The following is a 23,093-nucleotide window of genomic DNA, read 5'->3' as shown; positions in this document are numbered from 1 at the left end:
TGGGAACGGGAACAATGACAGTCATTCTCCCGAGCATTTTATCCTTCATCTGCAGTAGAAAAGGGGCTGCACTGGATGGAAAAGGCCCCATAGGAAACCCTGGAGGCCCTTCGCCAGGGAACCGGGCCACACACCCACTCGTGCCCAGGCTGCGTCCCCGTGTCACCTGCCCAGAGGACGTGGTCTGTCGGCCACGTGCTCCAGGGCCTCGTCCTGAAGCGCCCCCATACAGCCGGGGCCGTTGGCTTTTCAGGGGCGCTCAGGCCCTGGCAAAAGGAAGAAGGATCTTCTCCAAGTCACTGAGGCCTCCCAAGTCCTGATTAGGCAGGCGGTTCAAATAAAAGCTTCCGGAAGGAAAGGGTCTCCACAGAAAACACAGAAATAAAGGCCTTCACCACTCCATGAGCCATCCTTTTCTTATTGTTCATTTTTAAGGCAAATGTAATTTTCAAAGACTAAAGCTTTCAGCTGTACCAAGCGTCCCTGCCTGCAGGAGTAAAGGAAATCCTTTTTAGTTTTGTCTGTTCACGCACTCGATCTGACGGGACAAAACAACTTCATGTGCTTGGATCACTTCAGTGAATGTTTTTTTTCAACAAAGAAAATTAAGTTTTCTCCCAATCTATATGAGCAAAAAAAAGAACGTGAGAAAAGAACTCGGGGTTTTCTCTCTGTTAAGCATAACGCAGATAAAAGATCAAACTTTTTTTTTCCTTAATGCACTTATTCCATCTTGTGTGTTTTAGTGGTTAAAATCTGGCAATTTGAGGTGGTCACTCTCAAACAATGGGTTTTATCTACCTCCTAAAAAGTATGGATCTTGGGGAAAGAATTTTTTTTTTTTTTTGCCCTGATAAGACAGTAATCTCCTACCTTGCTGACTCAAATGTACTTGCATATTAATTGCTTCAGACCCCCAAATCCCTGCTGAACTGGCTAAACTGTGGGCCAAATTCAATAACCCAGCAACCTCCCATTCAATGCCTCACCAAGATAACTCTGCATGTTTAATTTAAAAGTACCGATCGCTTTTAAATGAAGCGCTGAAGCCAGCCAGCCCTGCTGCCACAGCCCAGGGCTCTGACGGACACACCGTGAGTTGCAGAGTCCAGTCTGAGCTCTGCGCTTCGGATGACGAGGTGAACCGCCTGCATCTCTTCCGAATGGTATCTGTTCGCCCAAATCAGCCCTTTAAAACACGCCCCTCTTGGTTAATTTCCCTGATACAGAGGCGGTGAGATCGAGCCTCAGATAGTCAAATATTATCTGCACCTCAGATAGTCAAATATTATCTGCGCTGATTGTATCTGATTAGCAAGAAGTACTCAACCCTCCAGCCAATGTGAGTGCCTAGCTACTCAGCTGAACTGACCTAAGGCACTTTTTCCTTTCTCTTCTGCAACTGTGTTCCATGTTTGACCCCTCAAATTTATTTTAAGTAGTTTTGCAAACAGCTTCCTCTCCCCCTTCCTCCCCCGAGCTGCCAGCATCTCACGTTTCTCTTGCACAGAACATGTTTTGTCCACCCTGGGAAGTGGCACTCGGGGAAGATGGAGAAATCGCCTCAGTCAAATCGGAATCAGAAATAGGTCCCATTCATTCAAGAGATTAAAACTGTATCGAGGGCTAATTTTCCTTTTACTAGAACAAGTCAGAATGAAAGCTGGGAGTCCCAAGTGCTGGAATTCACGGCAACCTTTCTAGGCTGTGAAAGCAGATCTTACTCCCGGCCTCACAGTGAAAGCGCCCTAAACTACATTCAAACTCCTGGCACGGCTTCACATGCACTGAGTCAGAACGCATGACCGCGTCTTTTCACACCGAAACCCAGGCTTGTTCAATGATAGTGACAACGATATTCTTTTTTTACAGTAAAATAACAATTATAATAATAACAACAGGGATCTGAAGATTTAACAGAACAAGGCAGAGCCATCAGTGAGAAGTGGTTTTTGATCCGTGGTAAAGTGAAAAGGTCCTGACAGCCAGCACAGGAAAGGAACAGGAGGTCAGACTAACTCAGTTTGGGTTCTGCGCTTCTGGAATCACAAATGTTCCGTGGTAAAGATTCAGTATGGGCTCTGGGACGTCACACAGTAAGCGAGTTTAATGGGAAAAAACAATGTGCCGCTTTGAACTTGGATTCTGTGTACTGCTTCTACCAATTTGTCGGCCTCCAAATGCACCTACCTCCAGAGAGTTTCATTTAGAAATATCACTATTAAACTAAGTTTGAGTCTGAATAGAACAGAAGCAAAATTTGCTTATGGCTTAGAAAATATGCACCCGACAGTTTGTCTGGATGCTGCTGACTTCCCGTGAAGAATGACCTTCGGAAGCCGAATTTTTAGTGCTTCTCCTCGGCCCCCAAAATATAAGTTACTTATTAAAACCACTTCCAGTTTCACTTCATATGCTGAAAAATATCATGGGGAAAACGTATTTAAATGTTTCACTTGTAGGAAAATAAGATGGTCTCCACACTTCAAATCTGCCCAAGAGACTCTCCTGTAAAACAACGAAAAAGGCTAGTCCCTCAATAACAAAGCCTCTGTTGCACGAGTTTCACTGCGTCCCTGGTGACCCCGGCTCTGCGTTCTGTGCTGTACTTGCACTGACTACAACACGCTGTTTTGCCGTGAGCTCTCCACACGTGCACCGACCCATCGTGAACCTGAAATCCGCCCAAGTGCCATGTGTCTGTGGCAACAGCATCTTTGGAACCCGGACACTGACCATTTACACAAAGAACGTCCACACATTGTTCATGGCGTGACGCCTCCAAACAAGCCCTAAAGGTGCCACGTGCCACCTCCTGTCTGGAGTCTTCATTCACCTCCTCGCAAATCAACTTTCCTGTTTATAAAAACAAACCGGATCCTGCTTCTCGAAGACACATTTGACAAAAATGAGTATCTCTGTACGGTAAGAAACCCCCTTGGTTTAAGCCATCTGCGTGCATTACAGCAAAATGAAAGCATGCAAGGAGGGTCCCTAGAGTTTGCTGTAATGAGACGGGCTGGATGTGGATCTCCTTACCATCTCTCAACAGAGGTGTTTTCTGCTTGGCTAGAGAGGCAAAGCTTCCAAAAATTTCAGTCATGCAAATCTGGGGGAAACTAAAAATCAGCAAGACCTTTTAAAAACTCCCTTAAAGGGCTAATGTTTTATTGTTAGTTGAGAAATTTTAAAATACATCATTATTATGTATTCTATTTGATATATTTGGAAATATGCACGCCCCCAAAATAAACAGTAAATTCAAGGGGAAAAATTGTTTCCCCAATTTAAAGAAGGGCACCCCTATCCAGTCTTTAGAAAAACTTAACATTTTCTGAATTTTTCCCCGGGTCCATACACAGGCCAAGTTCAGGCTTCAAAAATATTAAGCTATGAAGGGCCCTCTTCTGTCCTGGTATTAAAATAAGGAGTTAACAAAAAAGGGCTTTCCAAAGCTTAGTCATGTAAACTCACCTATAAACCTCCCACGACACTGAATCGACGGTCCAGGACGTTCGTTTATACGACAGAAGGCACTAGAGCGTTTCAGGGAAGCCCACGTTTACAACTGCAACATCGTGTCCCAGCAGAGACTGGGGGCCTTGTTGTCAGGAGGAAAGTAACGCTCATAACAGTTACACCAGTTTATTGAAAGCTCATCACGCACCAGATATATTTCTTCTAATCCTTAAGACGATTCTTTCCTATTTTGCAGACCGGGAAGTCCAGGCACCGGGAAGTTAGGGAATCTGCCCAAGAACATACAGCTAACAGATGCTGAAGCCAGACTCAAATTCAGCTTCTCAGACTCTAAACTTCAAGGTTTCTAAGTTATGCCATGTTTGCATTTATGCTGTTCTGTGGGTGCGTTTTTTTCCTGTAATACGGATGCATAAATCACTTCAAGAAAAGCTCTGTTCCTGCATCACATATTTTGGGCTCGCTTGCATTCAGCAGTGACTGGGCACCTCTCTGCTTCCAAACACAAAACAAGCCAAGGACTCCTGCAGCCCGACCTCTCCTGGTAGACAAAACACGCTGCTTTCTAACAAACATCCACTTCTCTCCTCTGGTTTCCATCCCGTCTTTCCCCACTGTGGGCCTTCCTCCTTCCAACTCCAACTGCCTCGCAGCTCCACAGCCAAATCAACATAATTAAGCGCTTGTACTTCAATTGTGTCAATTTAGTTTCTCCCCAGTGACACTGCCACCAATTTAAAAGCAGAGACAAAAATCGTACATTCACGTGGTATCGGTTGCCATCCATCCGGCCCTCCTTCCCCACCAAACACAAGTGAGACTTCTGACAAACGACTTGTTTATTCACTTAACTAAAAAAAAAAAATAAATTTATTTATTTATTTTTGGCTGCACTGGGTCTTTGTTGCTGCACGAGGGCTTTATCTAGTTGCGGCGAGTGGGGGCTTCTCTTCGCGGGCTTCTCATTGCAGCAGCTTCTCTTTGTTGAGGAGCACAGGCTCTAGGCACACGGGCTTCAGTAGCTGTGGCACGCGGGCTCAGTAGTTACGGCTCACAGCCTTAGTTGCTCCGTGGCATGTGGGATCCTCCCGGACCAGGGCTTGAACCCGTGTCCCCTGCATCGGCAGGGGACAATTCTCAACCACTGCGCCACCAGGGAAGCCCCGAACGATTTATTTTTATAAGAACAGTCTCTTAAAGATTAAAAAATCGAGTCGTACGATCACGATCACAACAGTTAACACCATTTACTGAGAACTTTGTAGGTTGCAGGCACTGAGATAAGCACCATCCACAGCTTATCTCATGGATTCTCACAAAAACCCACAAGCTGGTGATTCTCCCCAGCTTGACAATGAGAAAACTGAGGTTCCGAGCAGCTCACCGTACCCAGCTGGGGTTCAAACCTGGGCCAGCACGCGAGCCCAGCTCTTTCCACTACTCTCTATACGGAAGCACAGGTATGGCGTCACACGCCGCTGCCAAGGAGAGAAGGACGCCTGCAGACCCAGGCCCTGGCGGGGAAGACACACCACACGGAGCGGGGCAGTGACTGGGGCCCAACCAAGGCGCTCGCGACCCAAGCCGCTTCAGGTCTGAAAGAGAAGCCAGGCAAGCTTCTAGGCACTGAGCTTCCCCAAAGCAGGGCCCTTGTCTTTCCCGTTTGGCCTTTGCTAAGGCTGCCCTGTGCTGGGCTGGCAGAGCCCAAACTGCTGGTCCATTCTGAATGGTGAGGTGGCGCTGGGTTTTATCAGCCCTCCCAGACAACTTCCCCCAGTGCCCGCCGGCCTCCACGGGCCTGAGACCCCAGGCCTGCTTGACCCAGCGGTCAGCCCGAAATTTCCATCCACGTCCATTTACCTCCAACTCTGGCTCAGGCCAAGCTCGGCCTGTCACCATCCCACTGCCTTGGCTGCATGACAAAGGGACAGCACAGCACACTCCCCAGGACCGGGAGCCACAGCCCCTCTTCACCACCTCCTCACAAGACCCAAAACTAGCCACGGGGCCAGGCCCTGGCCCCTCCCTTCGAACGAAACAGGAAACGCTGACCAGGAGCCCGGAGACCACAAAAGAGGAAACAATCCCAGCCTTACAGCATCTCCACAGCACGAGACTTAATCCCAGGCCAGAACCTGAGCCCGACTTGGAGAAAAGGGGGGTTTTGTTGCAGTACAAGTAGGAAGGGGGGAGGTGGAGGAGGGGAGAAAGAAAAAGAGGAAGAGAAAGAAAGAAGGCCGATGATGCCATTAGACAGGAGGGAGGCCACCTTTGTCTCACATCCTGTGGAACAGCCAAGGAAAACAATGAATCTATTTTTTTCCCTCCCCTTCTTTGCCTTAAAAAATTCAAGAATTTCATTCCCTTCTTTGAAACATAGCTCTTGCATAATTTCAGTGCGTGCTCCTGCTGTCTGCAACACTGAGGGAAGGGGGCGTTCACCCCTCCCGAGTCCTCAGAAGCGGGACGTCCTGTGCAGACCCTCAGTGCTGGTCTGCACGCACCGGGCAGGAGGAGCTCCCCGCGGGGGCCGCGCCCAGCACGCGGGCCGCCGCTGGCCACATCACTGTTACCACCGCGGATCCCAACGGCAAACCCCGTCAAGGAGGTGTTACTCCTTTTTTAAACAGATGAAGAAACTAAGGTTCAGAAAAGCAAAACATCCGCAGTCACGCAATAAGCTCCTAGAAGAGTCGAAATTCCCATTTCAGTCTCTCCAAGCCCAAAGCCAGGGCCCACTGCCTGCAGCCTCTTAACTCCGACGGAAGTCCCGCAGGGCATAGTCGGAACCAGCTCTAGGCTTCCCAAAGGCACCATTAATCAGACACGACAAGCAAAGTACTGAAGTTTACAGTGTTTGCAAACTTAAAAGGTTTACTGGCTCCAAAATACAAACATAAAACTTCAAAAACTGGAATTATTCAAAGCTGAATTGAATGTCTACTAAGATATAAGAGAAGGCCGCCTAGTATACTTGGGATGCAACGTGGAGGTAAGTGTCATAAACGTATTTTAGGGGGGACGTCTGCACACTCTGCTACCCTGTGTCTGCCTTCTAGGCCGCGGGGTGGCCTCAGGCCCACGAGGTCTCAGAGCAGCCCTTCCCCGCCCAGGGCACCCACACCAGGCGCGCCGGGCAGGCCCCAGGAAAGAGAGGGGAGGGCCCCGGAGAGCCGAGGCCACAGTGGGCATTTCCTACAGGCGTCGGGAATGGCTTTCCCAACCTCCTCTGAGTCCCCGGGGCCGCACGACCCCTCACCCACCCGAGAGGTGGCGGGTGGGCGCCTGGGGAAGGCCCTGTGCCCCACGCACACGTGGGCACACACCTCCCCGCGCCTCTGCGTCTGGGGCCACGCTTCAGAAGCATGCCCTCCCTCTCCAGGCCTTCCCCAGTATTGGTAAATATTGATAATTACCTCCAAAGGCAGAAGCGAAGCAGCAGTTTGTGTTTTGAAATGCGGATCATAATTCACATTGGAGGCTGACACTAATCATTTGATGTTCACTTGAAAAGACCAGATAGGCTGTGCAGGAACATTTCAGTAAGGGGACCGATAAGGAGAGGGAAATAAAAATTATTGGTATTTACTCAGCCTGCAATGCTTGTGGAAGGAACTCTTTTAAAAGGGAGCACTTCAGAATGGTTATTCAATCGGAATTTCACAGATAGCACGGGAAATATTCTCTCACAGAATGCTCCCTATCTGCACCATCATATCTCTCCGGTGTGCCGTTCACGTCTCTCGTTGCAGGAATCCTCACTCAATCTTGCTCCATTATGAGCTGACGGTGACCCAGCGTATACAAGGCATTCAAGAATCTGCCCGGAAATTACTACCCAGGAACATCTGTCCCCTACCCCGCTTGCCAGCCCCGCCTCGGGGAGTGAGGATGGAAAACAACTCAGAATCCACACGCAGAAACAACTTTTCATTCCCCTTACAAACCAGGCTCCTTTGGAAATTGAGGGTTCTGGCATTTTTCAGAAATTACGTTCCTGGAAAAACATGGCACGAGCGTCTTCTGAAAGCCTCGGCGCAGGCTTCCTTTCCTACGCAGACCCTTCTAATAAAAGCCAGGACAGGGGCTTCACAGGGAAGCAGACGAGAAGGCCACCCATGACTCTCCGCACTGCTGGTGTTAAACTCAAATTCCGTATTAGACGCCACTGTTCAATGAACGGCCGCGAGGGTGTCACACGTGCTTACACGGCCACCGCGCACGCGGCGTCTATCTTGTAGACGCGCTATAACCTTGGAAGATTTGCGTCGCAACTAGGAAAGATTAGAAGAAGACGTGTGGTCTCACACACGCCGAGTCTGGGATCCCGGCTTTCCCCCCGGACGGCTGTCGGCCGCCTTCGGAAGGCAGAGCACGGGGCCCGCAGCGGGGCGGCCCCGCCCAGGCTCCACCCCCGCCGCGCGTGCTCAGAGGGGCCGAGCCGCGCGTCACCGAACAGCCGGCTGCGTCCGCGCCTCCGGCCTCACGCCAACAACCTGCACCCCGTACGCTTCTCAGGGTCGGGGCACCGGGGTCAACGTCATCCCAACCGTCCCAACCGTGGGCCGTAGCTCTGCAGACGGCTCCTCTGATACAGCCCCCCGAGCCAGGTCATCTCCTGCGGTTCAGGTGCACGACAGGCTCGTTAGAGAAGTGGCCTTGCGCTCGCTGGGCCGCCCAGAGCCCGGCTGGGCCACGCCTGAGCTCCGCCCGCTTCCCCAGGGTGCCGGGCCTTGCTTGGGGTGTTCGCATCCTGGAGGCACCCAAAACCAGTGCTTCCAGGTCGGAGGGAAACAAAGAGGGTTTGAGATCCCGAGTCTGGGGTGGGGGGTATGGTGGCGGGAGGGGCCGTGCACCAATACGTGACTTTCAGCCTCGAAAGCCGCTCCCGGAAAACACCACCTAAGAGCTGGAAACGGGCAAGTCCTCACACAAGCGCAGAAACGGTCCCGCTCGCTGGGACCCTGTCCCTCTGGGAGGCGGGGGGGGGGGGGGCACCTTCTTCTCCTGGAGACGCCCTGCTTTGGTTAGGGCTCACAAAGAGAGAGCAAACTGAGTGGAGAGGGCTGGCAGCCGGGCCCACATCTTCAGACGCTTTCAAAGTTAAGTCGCATAATCTGATGATGTGAAAAGGGGGGGATACACATTTGACCCCTTGCTTCAAACAGAAATCTTCCCGTATGGTTTTTAATTGGAAGGCAGTTGTTTTGCTTTCGCAACACTCCTTAACCTCTGCCACTGTAGGTACAAGGCTGCAAACGATACTTCCATTGATTAAAAAAATAAAAAACAAACATTGAAAGAAACAATATTTTTCTTTTTAAGGAAAAAAAAAAAAAAGATAGCGAGCAGCTCTTTTCTGGAGGGGTCACCACTTAAAGGCGTATATGGGACGCCACCCTGGCTGCAGCTTATGGTTTATTTTGTCTTGGAAAAGCCCGAGGTCATTCTAACTCTGTTGACCTGCTACCCTCCACAGTGATCATCTCCATCCAGGACCGCAAGCAAACACTGCCCTCTTGTGCACTGAACAGTGCCGAGTCGGCGCGGAGACGTTTCCACCCAGCACCCGTGGACGGCTCGCAGGCAGGCGTACAGCTGCCTCTCCGCGGCCCGGAGGAGTGTCGGGAAAGGATGACACACATCTGTGTCCAGGGTGCTTGCCACAGTGTCCCCAGGCTGCATTCCGGGACAGACTGTGGGGTAAGAGGAAGAGGGAAAGATTCAGCTGAAGAAATCATTTCCTAGAAGAGATGCATTCCTCAGGACTTCCCTGGCAGCCCAGCGGGTAAGACTCCACCCTCCCAATGCAGGGGGCCCAGGTGCGATCCCCGGTCAGGGAACTGGATCCCGCGTGCATGCCGCAACTAAGAAGCCCACACGCTGCACCTAAGAAGTCCACATGCCGCAACTAAGACCCAGTGCAGCCAAAATAAAAATAAATAACTTAAGAAAACTTTATTGGTTGCCATGGCAAGTTTTCTTTTTGCCTACTTTAAAAAACTTTTAGAAATGACTAATGAATCTACAATAACAGTATACAGTACTTTTTTTTTTTTTTTATCTAGGAAATATTTGCCAGGAAAAGATTCCATTTGATTCCAGAAGGAGAAAAAAAAAAGGCAGAGGGAACCCACGTGGCTGTTTCTCAGAGGAAAACTGAAAGCTCAGTCGTGGTTCCGCTTCTTTCTGAGGAGCCCCGACCTGCAGGGTTACCTGCAACCTGGGGACAGGGCTCCATGCCCAGAAGACCAACCTGGCATCGCAAGAGAGCCTCAAAGGATGTAAAATGACAAGAGCAAAGGCCAAGGGCCAGTCCGGTCTGAGGCCAGGCGTACTTGGCAGGAAGCTCCAGGGGAAGCCCTGGTCTTCTCTGAGCGGCTCTTTCAGTTCTGTTCCAGACTATGAGCCACCCAGATGCTGCGCCCACTCTCCCACCCTCCCGAGCACAAGCCAGCGTGGGCCAAATCTCACGCCAAACTCGTTTCTGGGCAAGAAGAGGCAAAATCTCCCTGCAGTGCATTACCGTCAACCCCGTCGGCACCCCGGAAGGAAAGGGGACGGAGAGGATGTTTCGGGGAGTGTCTGCGTGCCCGCGGGCAGGAGTCAGCAGGTGGGCTGGGTGCCGGCGACTTCAGCTCCTTCACATACCGGCCGTGATGCCCAGAGCCTGGGCATCAGTGGTTCAGGAATGCGTGAACCACAGGTGGTCAAAGGGCCGCTGTTAAACGGCCCCAGAGTCGTGACGGCCGTCCAGCGCACGTTATGCCAGGGTGACCTGCTGCCTCCTGTTTCCACGTCAGCCCCTTCCTCTAGCACGCGAAGAAAATGGGGGTCCGAGACCAGAAACAGGGCTCAGGTGCGTGAGGCCAGACAGGAGGCTGGCTGCGGCCCTCCCTCCCGTTCTCTGTCCCCCATCAGAATGCCAGGGCATGCGGCTGCTTTAACCTCCAGCAAAGGCAAGATTGACAGACTCCAAATATATATATCCGTCTAGACACGCCAGCCCCGCAGCAGATGCCTTCTGTGGACCCTGGCTCTGACACAGTCGGCCAGACGGAGCCCCTCCTGTGTGGCGCAGCCTGGCCGGCTCCTGCCTCAGAACCCCCCCCCATGTGCTCCTCCCTCTGCGGGGCCCGCCCTTGCCCTTCCCAGCGTGCTCCCGACTCAGTGCTGTGTGCTGCTGCTTGCTGCTGTGACGCCCGCCTCCGCCACCACGCACGCTGAGCTCCACTAATGCCCGGCTCACCCAGCGTGCAGCAGGTGGGTCGGGGTTTGCAGAATGAATGAATGAATGAATGAATGCATCGACGTGCCTTTCCTTCTGCAGTGTCTGAGCTTATGGAATTAGGTCACCGAGCCAGATTTCAGGACACTAAGAATCCTGGGAAGAGAAGGGAAAGACAGCCAGCGAACCAGGCTAACCTATGCAAACCGCCCCCAACCTCCTGTAAAGAGCAGGTGCCAGAACGAACCAAGAGCCACCAGGAGACAGGTGTCAGGAGAGGGGTGGGCAGAGTCCATCTCAGACGCCACAGCACCCCTGATGCCGGGACTGCGGCATCGCACACTTTCGGGGTCTCTGAGCTTTCCCTCGGGGAAACGCATGGAGAACTCGATGGAGAAACTGGCAGGCCCAGTGTCCAGCCTGTGCCCTCTGGCCTGGGGGGCCTATTCTCTTTCCCCAGGAGCATCTCATCACACGAGGGCTCTGTGAGGGTGTGTGGGCCCCAAGTTCATGTCCAGCCTCCTGGGTTCCTAAGAACCTGGTGCTCCAGGAAGTCTACATTCAGGAGGAACTCGGGCCCCAGGCTTGACCACCAGGGACAGCGACCACTTCTGGTCATGTTGTCCGACAAGACCTGGCTGAGCTGGGTCACCTGCTGGAAGCTACCACGCCAGCCAGCGCGCCTCTGGAGGGCCTCCTCCCCCTCGGCGTCACAGGCTACTTGCAGGACACCGTGCTGGGCCACAGGCTCGCATTATGCTCATTTCCCAGTCCCCAAGCTCCGGGGCAAGTTTAGAAGTCCTCGTCCTGTCTCAGATCAGGTCTGAATTAATACCCTTCCTCCAGAGAACTCCAGTAGCAAAGTGAAAACAGACGTGCTGAACAATGGCCTTTGAGAGCCCCAGCAGGGACGGCTGGTGACAATGCAGCCCCAGGCTCTGAAAGAAACCTTAAGGTTAAAGGTTCACAGAGGCAGAAGAATTACCAAAGTACAAGTTTGTTCAAATTTCCTCCGGCAGATTTAAACAACCAGGGTCAAGCTGAAGATTGCCTGCAAAAACCTATGAGACAACTCAGCCCCTTTGAACTGCGTGGAGAAAGGAAAATATACGGTCTGGGAGGGATCTGTGTTATAGCTTTTAAAAATGTTCTTGAAAAGGTCACCCGTGTTAACTCAAAACCAGCCCACTGAAGGGTGTTTGAAAACTGCCTCTCTACGACGACAGGGCCGCGGGCCCTCAGCGTGTGCGGCGAGCTGCCCGGGGTCGCCCTGTCCCCAGCATCGGTGTGCTGACCCTCTGTGGGCCATGAAATTAACCATCAGCACAGCAGAAATCTGCTCCGAGTTAAACTACTTTGCTACGCAAAGTGGCCTGAAAATGAAATATGAGGATTGAATTTCCACTGAAAGATTAACTTGTCTAACCTCCAGGCAGGCGTGCTCGGCTGTGAACCCTGTGTGGCCGGCCAGTGGCTCGACGCCCCACAGGAGGCTGGATGCTGGCCGCGGGCAGAGAGGGAAACGACCTGTCACCCACTCACTCACTCATTCGCTCGCTCGCCCGTGCTGCGCGCCTGCGCCGAGGCCCTGCCCGTGGCCCTGGGGTCGGGTGACAGCAGGACCCCGTCCTCAGAGGGATCAGGTCGAGTAAATGCAGTGAGGACAGACGGGAGGACACGGGGTCCGCGGGCGCCGCGGGATGGCACAGACCCTCACCTGGTCGAGGCTGGGGAGGGCCAACGGTGAGGCTTCCCAGAGGCGTGGTGTAGCTAGAAGACGCCACGAGAGACCCCGGTCTGTCCGTCCAGAGACCTGCAGGCAGCTCATGAAGCCTGGAGTCCTGAGCGACACAGAGACACTGACCCATCAGGAAGTGCCCTGTCAGCCTATGCGGAGTGTAGCCTTTATGCCAACGGAGAGCAGAGGACGCCTTTTAGACAGGGGAGTCAGATAATCATATCGGCCGTTGAGAAAGAGCCCTCGGCCACAGAGCGGAGGGGGTTTCAAGAGGGGCTGGAATCGAGACACCGCGGGCAGACGGTGCTCGTCCAGTGCAGAGTGGACGGAGGCCTGTCCAAGGAGCAGCTGTGGTGACGAAGGCAGAGGAGGCGAAGGACAGGCAAGAGTCTGTAAGGAGTCCGTGAAGGCGAAGGAGGACACGCTGGGGGCGCGTGACTGGACTGCCCCACTGTGGGCACTTGCTGCCAGGCGGGGCTGGGGATGGTGTCTTGCAAGCGTGGAGTCGGGGGGCCTGTGGGGCTCCCTGATGGAGAAGCCAGCCGAGCAGGCACTTGGATAGCGGGTCGAGAGCCGCCTACCGAAATGTGACTTAACTAAAACCAAATCACAGTGTCCGTTCGTCGGTTACACCAGCCACCGTGCGAGGACTCCGCAGCCACGGGGGCTCGTGGCTGCCACCCTGGGCTGCGCTGCTGGAAGACCCCCCCACCAGCACAGAGGGTCCTGCTGGATGGCGCTGGGAAAGCTCTGCAGAGACTTTGCAGACACCGGCGCTCGCAGCCAGCCTGTGCCAGCCCTCCCCGGCCGGGCCGACGCCAGTGGTGACCCCCAGCTTTCTCCCAGCCTCCCGTGCTCTGTCCGTCCGCGGGCTCCCAACAGCAAGTGCTCAGGAAGTGGAGCCCGGCTGACAGAAAGTCTTTTTTCTCTAGAGCAGATGCTCTGAGGACCGTCTCTAAACAACAGATCATCATTTTAGAGAGCAGGGAACACTGGAGACGGACACACACACACACACACACACACACACACACACACACACACACGAGGGTCTCGGGTGCCTAGGGCACGAGGCCCTGAAATTCACCAGGAAATGACCCCGAGCAGAGTAAGTGCCACCCCGCAACCGTAAGGCAGAGCCCTCGTCCCAGCATCAGGTGACCAAGGCCGAGCCACCCACTCCTGGAGCTTTAAGCCACCTGCGTAACCCCACAGCAAAGTGTGGAGCCCCGTGGCCAAGCAGGTCAACGCCGGCAATTCCGAGCACTGATTTTAAAAGGAAAATGTCAGGTTTATCTTCAGGTAGCACCTGTGCATGCCACCAAATAAATATCCCCGGGAAGTAGGTTAGAGACAAAGGAAATTATTCTAGTCTTCTTGAAGGCCCCAAGACAAGAGAGGCATCATCATAACACAAGAGATACGGCGAGAGGGAAAGTCAACTTCTCTCTCAACAGCAAAACTTGTTTCTTCTCCTGCCAAGAGAGGATCACCACGTTAGTAACTAAGTCCCCTTCCCCGTGCAGCCACAGCCACTTCAAAGCAGCAGGAGCCTAATCACAAAGCGTAGGAAAATAAAAGACCCAATTAACAACACACAAAACTCCAATAATCCAGGGGAGAGTGGAGGCGGAAGTCTCTGTTTCTGACAAACTGACTTACACAGAAAGTGCTGCTCAGGAGCTGGGCTCCCACCAGAGTAGGTGTGGGCTGAGGTGCAACGGCAGCTTGGACAGCCCGGCCGCCGGCACGTGACCTGGAGCCGCTCCGGACCTCTGCGGCCTCCTTTCTGGGGGCGACACCCCGAGTGTAGAGGGAAACACACCCTCGGGGTCTGGCTGGCAGGATGCCGTGAGATAATCAAGGGTCCAGAACAGCATCGGGACAGGAGATGGTCCCCGGGCACCACGCCCCTCCTCCGGGCCTCCACAGGGCATTCCTGCATCTGTAGCCCCAGAGCCACACACACTCTCCCTCCTGGCGGTGTCCGCCTCCTGCCTCCAGTGGCCCTCGACCTCTGTCCCAGGTCCTCCCCTCAGACTCTTTAAAAGCACCCGAAGGATCTCCAGGCTCAAAACGCACCCGCCCTCCCCTGGCAGGGGGCTCCCCAAGCTCCTGAGCTCAGGGCCCCGCGGACTCTGTAGCTCAGCTGCACACCTGCCCACACCCGCAGCACTGAACTTCTGGGTTGTTTCATGAAATCTGCCAATTTTTAAACGCTGACAATGAATTCTTTAAAAAAGACGTTAGCAGACTTCCCTGATGGCACAGTGGTTGAGAGTCCGCCCGCCGATGCAGGGGACACGGGTTCGAGCCCTGGTCCGGGAAGATCCCACATGCTGCGGAGCGGCTGGGCCCGTGAGCCACAACTACTGAGCCCACGTGCCGCAGCTACTGAAGCCCACGCGCCTAGAGCCCGTGCTCCACAACAAGAGAAGCCACCGCAGTGAGAAGCCCGCGCACCGCAACGAAGAGTAGCCCCACGATCGCCGCAACCAGAGAAAGCCCGTGCGCAGCAACGAAGGTCCAATGCAGCCAAAAATAAATTAATTAAATCAATTTAAAAAATAAAATAAAAAAAGACTTTAGCATATGGGCCATCAAAGCGTATCTGCACAAGACCCTAGTGTGGGAGCAGACCCTCCCGGGGGTGGACAGACAGGCTGAGCGCCTCCTGTCAGCACGAAGGACAGGAGTGGGCAGGTCCAGGAAAAGGTCAGGAGGTGCCCTAAAGGCCTTCCAGAAACAAGCAAATGGCACTTCCTACACACCCACCACAGCCTAAATAATGTGTCGGGCACATTTAATCCTCTCAAAATATGTTCATTTATTTAATTCAACTCAATTATTTGTTTAATTCAAATATTACTGAGTAAAGATAATCCACAGAATGGGAGAAAATATTTGCAAATCATATACCTAATAAAGGAATGGTATTCAGAATACAGAACGAACCCTTACAACTCAATAATAAAAGCCAAATAACCCAACTAAAAAAAAAGGGCATAGGATCTGAATACACAGTTCTCCAAAGAAGATATACAAATGGCACAAGAAAATATCAGGGAAATGAAAGTTACAGCGACAATGAGATATCACATCACACGCACTAGAACAGGTACGATCAAAAAGACAGCAGCAAGTGTTGGCAAGGCAGTGAAGACATCAGACCCTCCTCCACTGCTGGCGGGAAGCAAAGCAGTGCAGCTGCTGTGGAAAACAGTCTGGCAGGTCCTCAGGAAGCAGACACAGAGTTACCCTCTGACCCACCAATTCCACTCCTACGGATAAACCCAAGAGAATGGAAACATGCGTCCACACAGAGACTTGAACACAAACGTCCACAGCAGGATTATTCACAATAGTCAAAAAGTGAAAGCAACACAAATGTCCTTCAACTGATAACGGATTTTTTAAAAGTGATCCATCCATATAATGGATACTCTTTGGCCATAAAAAAGGAATGATGGGGGAAGGGAAAGGGGAGTTTAATGGGCACAGAGTTTAGCTTTTGTAAGATAAAAAGAGTTCTAGAGATGGAGACCACTGAAATATACACTTTAAAATGGTTAAGATGGTACTTTTTTTTTTTTTTTTTTTTTTTTTTTTGGTACGCGGGCCTCTCACTGTTATGGCCTCTCCCGTTGCGGAGCACAGGCTCCGGACGCGCAGGCTCAGCGGCCACGGCTCACGGGCCCAGCCGCTCCGCGGCACGTGGGATCCTCCCGGACCGGGGCACGAACCCGCGTCCCCTGCATCGGCAGGCGGACTCTCAACCACTGCGCCACCAGGGAAGCCCAAGATGGTACATTTTATGTAATATGTACTTTACCACAATTAAAAATAAGAATAGATTGTTTACAAAGGAATGAAGCATAGGTCACGCTATAACACGGATGAACCTTGGAAGCATGACACTTGGTGGAAGAAGCCAGACACAGAAGGCCACGTATTGTACGATTCCACTTATACGAAATGTCCAGAATGGGCACATGGGCAGAGACACTGCGTAGATTAGAGGTTGCCAGGCCTGGGGTCCGGGAGAAGGTGCAGGACTGCTAATGGCGGTGGGGTTTCTTTTCGCAGTGATGGAGCTTAGACTGTGGCCCTGGCTACACAACTCTGTGAAGAGGCTGAAAACACTTAAGTGTGCACTTGAAACGGGCAACTTTTATGGAATGTGGATTATATCTCAATACAAGTGTTTAAAAACAGCCTTGACTGTCCACTGTGTGCCTGGCCCTGGCCTGGCCCCAGAGCCACACAGAGGCCTCCAGGCTAACGGGAACAACAGGTAGAATGCCTCCTGGCCACCTCAGGTGACCCAGAGCTCCAGAGACCGTCACCTCTGTCACCTCGCGCAGCACGGCCTCGAAGGCCTGCTGGTCAGAGGGAGACTCGGGCCCAGGCTGGTCCGGGCCCTGGCCGATGCAAGGATGAGAGAGCGGGGAAGAGGTCTCAGGGCTTAATTTACCGGTTGCTTCCTGGGGCGCCTGCCCAAATCTCATTCCAACCTGGATGGAGTGATTCTGAAGAAAAATCCAAGAGCCACAAAGGCGATGCTAAGTGAAAAGTTTAAAAGCAATTAATTTTAAATGATTACAGCTTTACCAAAAGCTGTGGCTATGATTTCCTTCTGACTTTGATTATAACCTTCCAGTAAAATATTCGTCTCATCAAGGCAAGTCTGCATTATTTTCTATTCTTAGCATGACTGCAAAATATTCTTTGATTTAACATTTGATATGTTTTGCTCTCAAGGGCAAGCCCCACGAGAAGAAAAATGTACCCCAACAGAATGAAACACGACTACCTGCTTCCACTTTTCTTTCTTGTTGGTTCCTGCTGCTCAAATACTCTGCATTCATTTAAACTCAAGGCCGCACCTCTGATGTTATGCTGCTCCCACACTGTCACCCAAGCCCAAGCAGTCACCCACTATCCAGGGGCAGAGAAAGTGATGCAGACGGAGCTGGACTTGCATCCCCTGGAGACGCTGAGGGCGCTGAGCTTGGAAGGAGAGGGGGTCCTGCCCAGGTGCGCACTGAGGAAAAGGAAATGAAGACCCAACAGATTCTAGGAGCTAAAGAAGCTAGGGCTGAAGAAGCATTTGCACGTACATCAACGCCTTTAAATATGCCTCAATATTTTAGGATAAACGTATGATACCATAACATAACACAAGGCGTTTCTGGACAGATTCATTAAAAGACTAGGGGCTAAGAAAACCAGTGTCTTTTTTGTTTGTTTGGTTTTGCGTCAGAAAAACACCCCTATTCCTGGGGTGGCCAGGCCTCTGGTTTGTCATTTCTGCTTGGGCCTCACTGCCTGCTGGGGACTAAGTGCAGATGCCCAAAGAGCAGTGTAAAAACCTGGTGGCAAACACAGGGTCGTTCGCACGTGACCCTGTCTCATGGGTCCAAAGAGAGCATCTCAGACAGGCTGCAGGCGCACTCCGGGATAAAACGGCCCAAGGGGCCGTGCTTCTCCACCCTGTCTCACGAGCACAGAGAGTTGGAAAAACAGCGAAGGGGAAGTAGCTTAAGGGTCATAAAGAATGCTCCCTCCCAGGCCGCAGAGACAGGCACCCCCAGGGCTGCTGACTCACCTCCAAAGCTAGGAGCCCTGAGTCACACACTTGCAAGGCTGTGGTAGACCAGCAGCTCCAGCCAGGGGTGTCCAGAGAGGTCCCAAACCTGGCAGGAAGCACCGCTTAAACGGAGGGGCGTGGGGGGGGCACAGGAGGCTAGCGATCAGGGTGACAGTCGTGGCAAAAGAGCTGCTGTTCATTAACCACAGGAACAAAAGACCGGGAGACAATGCACTGTTAATCGTAGCAGCCACCAGAGGACTATAAATTGCCAAGCCAAGATACCAGCATTTTTCAGACCTCTTCCTTCCTGCCAGAGTGAGATTGAGGATGGGTCCAAGTCCCTCACCCCCACCCAAGTCTTTAAAACATACATTACTGAACCTTTTTGAAGTTCTAACCCTGAAAGATTTATACTCTAAAACAGATCAGAGAAAAATACTGCCCAGAAACACCATCACGGGGCCTGGAGCAGACAGGCACCCTTGTCCACTCACACTGAGGATGCCAGAGCTCCGCGGGCAGATCAGCGCGGGTTCAGACGAGCTCTGACCCTTCTTATCTGTGTTCCCTAACCTCCCTGAGCCTCTGCCTTTTCATCTGTCCCATGGGAGTATCTCACCTCTTACCTCCCCGGACTGCTATAAGGGTTAAACAAACAAACAAAGTCACAATGCTGGCACTAAATACATGCTAAGCATGGTCGTCACTAGTAACCCCCAGCACCACCTAGGAGTTTTATCTATGGCCACAGGGATCAAGGATATAAAACCCAATTTTCTCTAAGTTAAAAAAATGATCTTTTTGTACGTGAAAGTATTTTGGGGGAGCGATGGAATTGAACAGAACTGGCTTTAAGATACACTAAACTTTAGAGGTATCATCATGGAACTCAGACAGCCACTCTAATTTCCTTCTGCTTCGGACAGGGCATTCAGCAAGGGGTCGGAATCACTCCCAGTGAGCGGGGAACTGCAGCGGCAGCCCCGCCTCCCAGCAACCCGGGCACAAGTGCGCTGCCAGCTGGAGTCCCTGCTCAGCCACCTTGCCTCTTTCTAAAGCTCCGGCCTCACCACGTCACAAACCTACCTTAAAAGCATTCCAAGGCCCTTAGAAGAAATCTGCACCAGGGGCCCGATCCAAGCCCCACTCACCACTCTGCACGATCCCGCCTTCACCTTCCACACCTCTCCCCACTCACCGGGCCCATTTCCGGCTGCTAAGTGCTGGCAGCTACCCCGGCTCTGAACAGACAAGACAGCAGGCTCACGCCTCAGAGCCCCAGCCAGGCTGTGCCGCCACCGGGCAAGCTTGTCTTTCTCCACCATGCCCCAGCAAAGCAAGTCACCCCCGCGCAGAGAGCCCCAGCGAGTCACTGTGCGCATCGCACAGCACTCTCCGCCCGGCTCTGCTGTCAGCCCCCAGAGGGGCCCTGCTGGTCACTTTCGATCCCCCCTCCAACCCCGGCTTCATTCATTTGGGACTTCCGAGTGCCTCCTCCATGCCAGGCTCTGGCCCGATTCCTGCTATGCTCTCGTGGATGACAGAGGCCATCGACAAGCACATGAAGGATATCAGACGGCACCAAGGGCTAGCAGGAAACAAAACACGGACATGAGAAAGTATGCCGGTAGAGAACTGGGGACACTTCAGGCCAGCAGGTCAGAGGAGGCCTCTCCGAGGAGGTGACACTCGAGCTGAGACTTAAATGAGGAGGGCACAGCAGGGGCAACACTGGCCCATCCGATAAGTAGGAGGAGGCCGGTGTGACTGGAGGTCAGGAGCCATGGATGAGGCTCAGGGGAGGGCAGAGGCCGGATCGTGGGTCACTGGGAGGGCAGTGAGCAGCGGCTGGACAGTCTTCAGCCGACGGCTGACCTGATCTGACGAACATCCATAGAAGGAGCACGCTGTCCACCGCGTGGGGGCATCGGCAGAGGGCAGAGGGGCCCACAGTCTGGAGAGGAAGGACAAGCAAGGACACACGTGGCCTCTGGAACCTGAGGATAATGTAGGGGAGTCACCAGACCCGGGTCAGGGGCAGCAGAGCAGGTGCCAACACCTGCCCAGGGAACTGGACTTTCCAAGCTTCACTTTTCTCCTCAGAAGAGTGGGGCCCATGCCCCCCTACAGCCCCATCACTCAGCGTTATCGCACAGACACAAGTTTGTAGCCACAGGCGTGGGCCCGGGCAGGCACTCAGATGCAGCTCCCTTCCCCCCAAAAGAAAAAAGCCACTTTTCCTTCTCACTTCCCTGAGTGGAGGGTGGGAATCTCATCTATTGAAGGAAGAAGAGTAGCAGCCCTGGCCCCACCACTGCAATGTGCTCGGGTCATATGGTAACACCTGTAAGAAGACAAGGAGAGTCGCCCCTCTCAGGGGCGAGAGAAACGTAAGAGCCGCAGCGTCCGTACAAGAGGAGAGAAATCCCTCTTCATTTCTTCAACAATTTACAGTCTAAACCAAGGACTTGTCAAATGCTTGGAGGCGTTATAATTTGGTGCCTGAAACCTTCTGTCCTATGAAGAAACACCACAAACCTATATGTGGAAGGGGAGGGCAGAGTATAGTGACCTGGGAAGTGGCAGCTTTGGAGTCAAGCAGAGCCCTGGGTCGGCCACTTCCTAGCAGCCCCCCGGAGTCCCAATTCCCTCGATGGCTGAACAGTAACCACCACACTCCCTGCAGTGTTTGCCCGGGAAGTGGCAAACGTGCAAGAAGAGCAAAGCCATTTGAGATCTGCCAGAGTATGGACGGTCCAGAATCACGTCCGAGGTCACAAGGTCGGCGAGGGAGAAAGCCAGGCCTCACCACAGACTCCAGAAGCATGTCCTTCACTCCCTACACCTGTCACAAGAAAAGACCAACAATCTGCCTTCCCATTTTTTAACCTCCAACCTACACTGGCTCAGAGAACGTGTCCTAAAATGTACCTGGATGTGACCAAACAGAAATCAGTTACAAGGGGAGGGGAGAGCAGAGCAGATCGCGTGCCCCTTCACATGCATCTGTGGCTGGAACACGGCCCGAGTAGAAGAGGTGAGGCAGGGGACCGGAGCAGGTTCCTGCTCCTCTTTGAGCCTCCGGTTCCTCTCCTGAAAATGGGGACATGATCTCAGACTGCCCACAGCATGGACCAGACAAGAGGTGACAAGGTGAAAGTACTCAACACTTATCATACAGCAAGGCCGGCTATGCCCAGCGAGCGACCAGGGCGGCTGCCCACCAGCAGACCGATAAAACCATCTGACCAAGAAGTGTTCCTATACGTGCTCGTGGGTGCAGAGAATGCCAGGAGAAGGGACAGGAGGAAGTGGAAAGCAGGGAGGTACCAGGTCCCTGGGTCGGCAGTGAGGAGGAGTCTCTGAACTATATATACACCCTTTGTGCCATGTGCTGTGTTAGTCTACCATTTTTCTATATAAACAAAACACCTGTCCATGGAGTCAAGTATACTGAAATGGGTGTGGAAAAGTAATCCACAGAGGTATCCTAGTGGCTTCCTCTGGCGAGATGGGAGGGATGAGGGGCCTTCTGCCTGGTTTGTAACGTTCTATTTCTTCAGAAGTAGAATGTATTCATGTACTACTTGTATAATTAAAATTAATTAAATGGTACACCTCAGGAAGGCTTTTGGGCAGTACCCACCACGACTCTCTGCCCCAGCATCTCAGTTCTAGGCTCTTTCCTTACAGACACCCACCAAAGACGTCTGTTCTAAAAAACTCACTGAAGCATCGTTAGCAGAAATGAATAACGACATAAATGTCCATCATGAAGACATTCAGAAAACGGGGGTGCAAGTGTACAACGGAATTTCATGTGACCTTTAAAAAGAATGTTGTTGCTTTATATGTACGAATGGGCAGGCCCGAGTATTGAGTGAAGTACTCAATCGAGTGGTGTTACCATTTTGTGGGGAAAAAAAAAAAAAAAAACGAGCAAAGGAGGGGTCGACATATACACAGGAACGCCGCCTGCACACGGAGTTCCTCCGAAATGGCACAGGAGGGGACAGTGGCTGACTCCGGAGACCGGCAGCATAAGACCAAAGGACAGCGAGTGGACATCTTCTGGGCACTTTCAGGGTCTCTTGAGTTTCCCTAACCTGTGCGTGTATTACGAATGCATGTGGTAAAAAAAAACAAAACAGAACACTTTGTCGCTGTTTTCGGGGCGGCGCGAGAGGCTTCCCGGCTGGCGCCCCCGCCCCGGCGCGTCCGAGACCCGCACCCCCCGCCCGCCCGCGCTCACCGCCGATGATGGTCCGGATGAGGGAGGCGTGCCCGGGGCAGTCGACCAGCGTGACCTGCAGCCGCGGCTCGGCCCCGGGCTCGGGCTCGGCCCCCAGCGGCGCCGGCCGCAGGCGCGCGGGCAGCGGCACCGAGAAGCACGAGAAGCCCAGGTCGAGCGTGATGCCGCGCTCGCGGCTCTGCGGCTGCTTGTCGAAGGCGGCGGTGGAGGCTGTGGTGCTAAGCGCGCGCGCCAGCGCCGTCTTGCCGCTGTCGATGTGGCCCAGGACGCCCACGTTCACGTTCACCCGCCGGCCCGCCATGCCGCCGCTGCGGTCCGCCCGCTAAGCCGGCCCCCGCCGCCCGCGCCCGGCTCGCGCGTTCCGGCGCCGAAGCTTCCGGCCGCGCGGTCAGTCCTCCGAGCCGGGGAGCCCGGGGCCGGGGCCGACCTCCGTCCGTCCTCTCGTTCGTTCGTTCGTTTCCACGGGCTCTAGCTGAGCGCCCTCTGGGCACCCGGCGCCTTCTGTCCACCGCGCGGGGACAGGTCGCTCTCCCCGCAGGACATGGGGACCCGGTGTGGGGGGAATAAACGGGAGTACAGACGCAACCAGACCACTACGGACCCCGAGAAGCCCTGGGGAAATACAGCAGCGGTGGAAGCACCAGGCCTGGGGCAGGGAGGGCGGGCCGCGAAGCTGAGCCCGTCCTGCCGAAGAGCCAGCGCGGGAAACCCGGGAAGGCTGCTCGGAGAATCTCGGACCGAGCAGTCAGCCTAGCCTCAGGGGGCCGCCAAACTGTACTCCGAAGGTCGTGTGCGAGCGCGC

At 53.3% G+C, this 23,093-nt stretch overlaps 1 protein-coding gene across 4 annotated transcripts in view; it reads right to left on the bottom strand.

Annotated features, from left to right (window-relative positions):
* Positions 1–22,630, bottom strand: part of EEFSEC (eukaryotic elongation factor, selenocysteine-tRNA specific) — a 223,154-nt gene extending 200,524 nt beyond the window's left edge. For 3 of the 4 annotated variants that reach the window (XR_010842431.1, XM_067043321.1, XM_067043322.1), the window contains exon 1: positions 22,292–22,618. Coding sequence is in view for 3 of the 4 variants with exons in the window: in XM_067043321.1 (XP_066899422.1) it covers positions 22,292–22,592 (301 nt within the window). In the remaining variant the exon portion in view is untranslated. Of the gene's footprint in view, positions 1–22,291 lie in introns of all 4 variants that reach the window. The other variant, XM_059076708.2, reaches the window with a different exon arrangement.
* Positions 22,631–23,093: the final 463 nt, after the last annotated feature.

The sequence above is a fragment of the Kogia breviceps genome, chromosome 10 (genome assembly GCF_026419965.1).
Source record: "Kogia breviceps isolate mKogBre1 chromosome 10, mKogBre1 haplotype 1, whole genome shotgun sequence".
NCBI classification, from domain to species: Eukaryota; Metazoa; Chordata; class Mammalia; order Artiodactyla; family Physeteridae; genus Kogia; species Kogia breviceps.
Note: the sequence above shows the minus strand (reverse complement) of the source record. Positions and strands in the feature narration are given on the sequence as shown.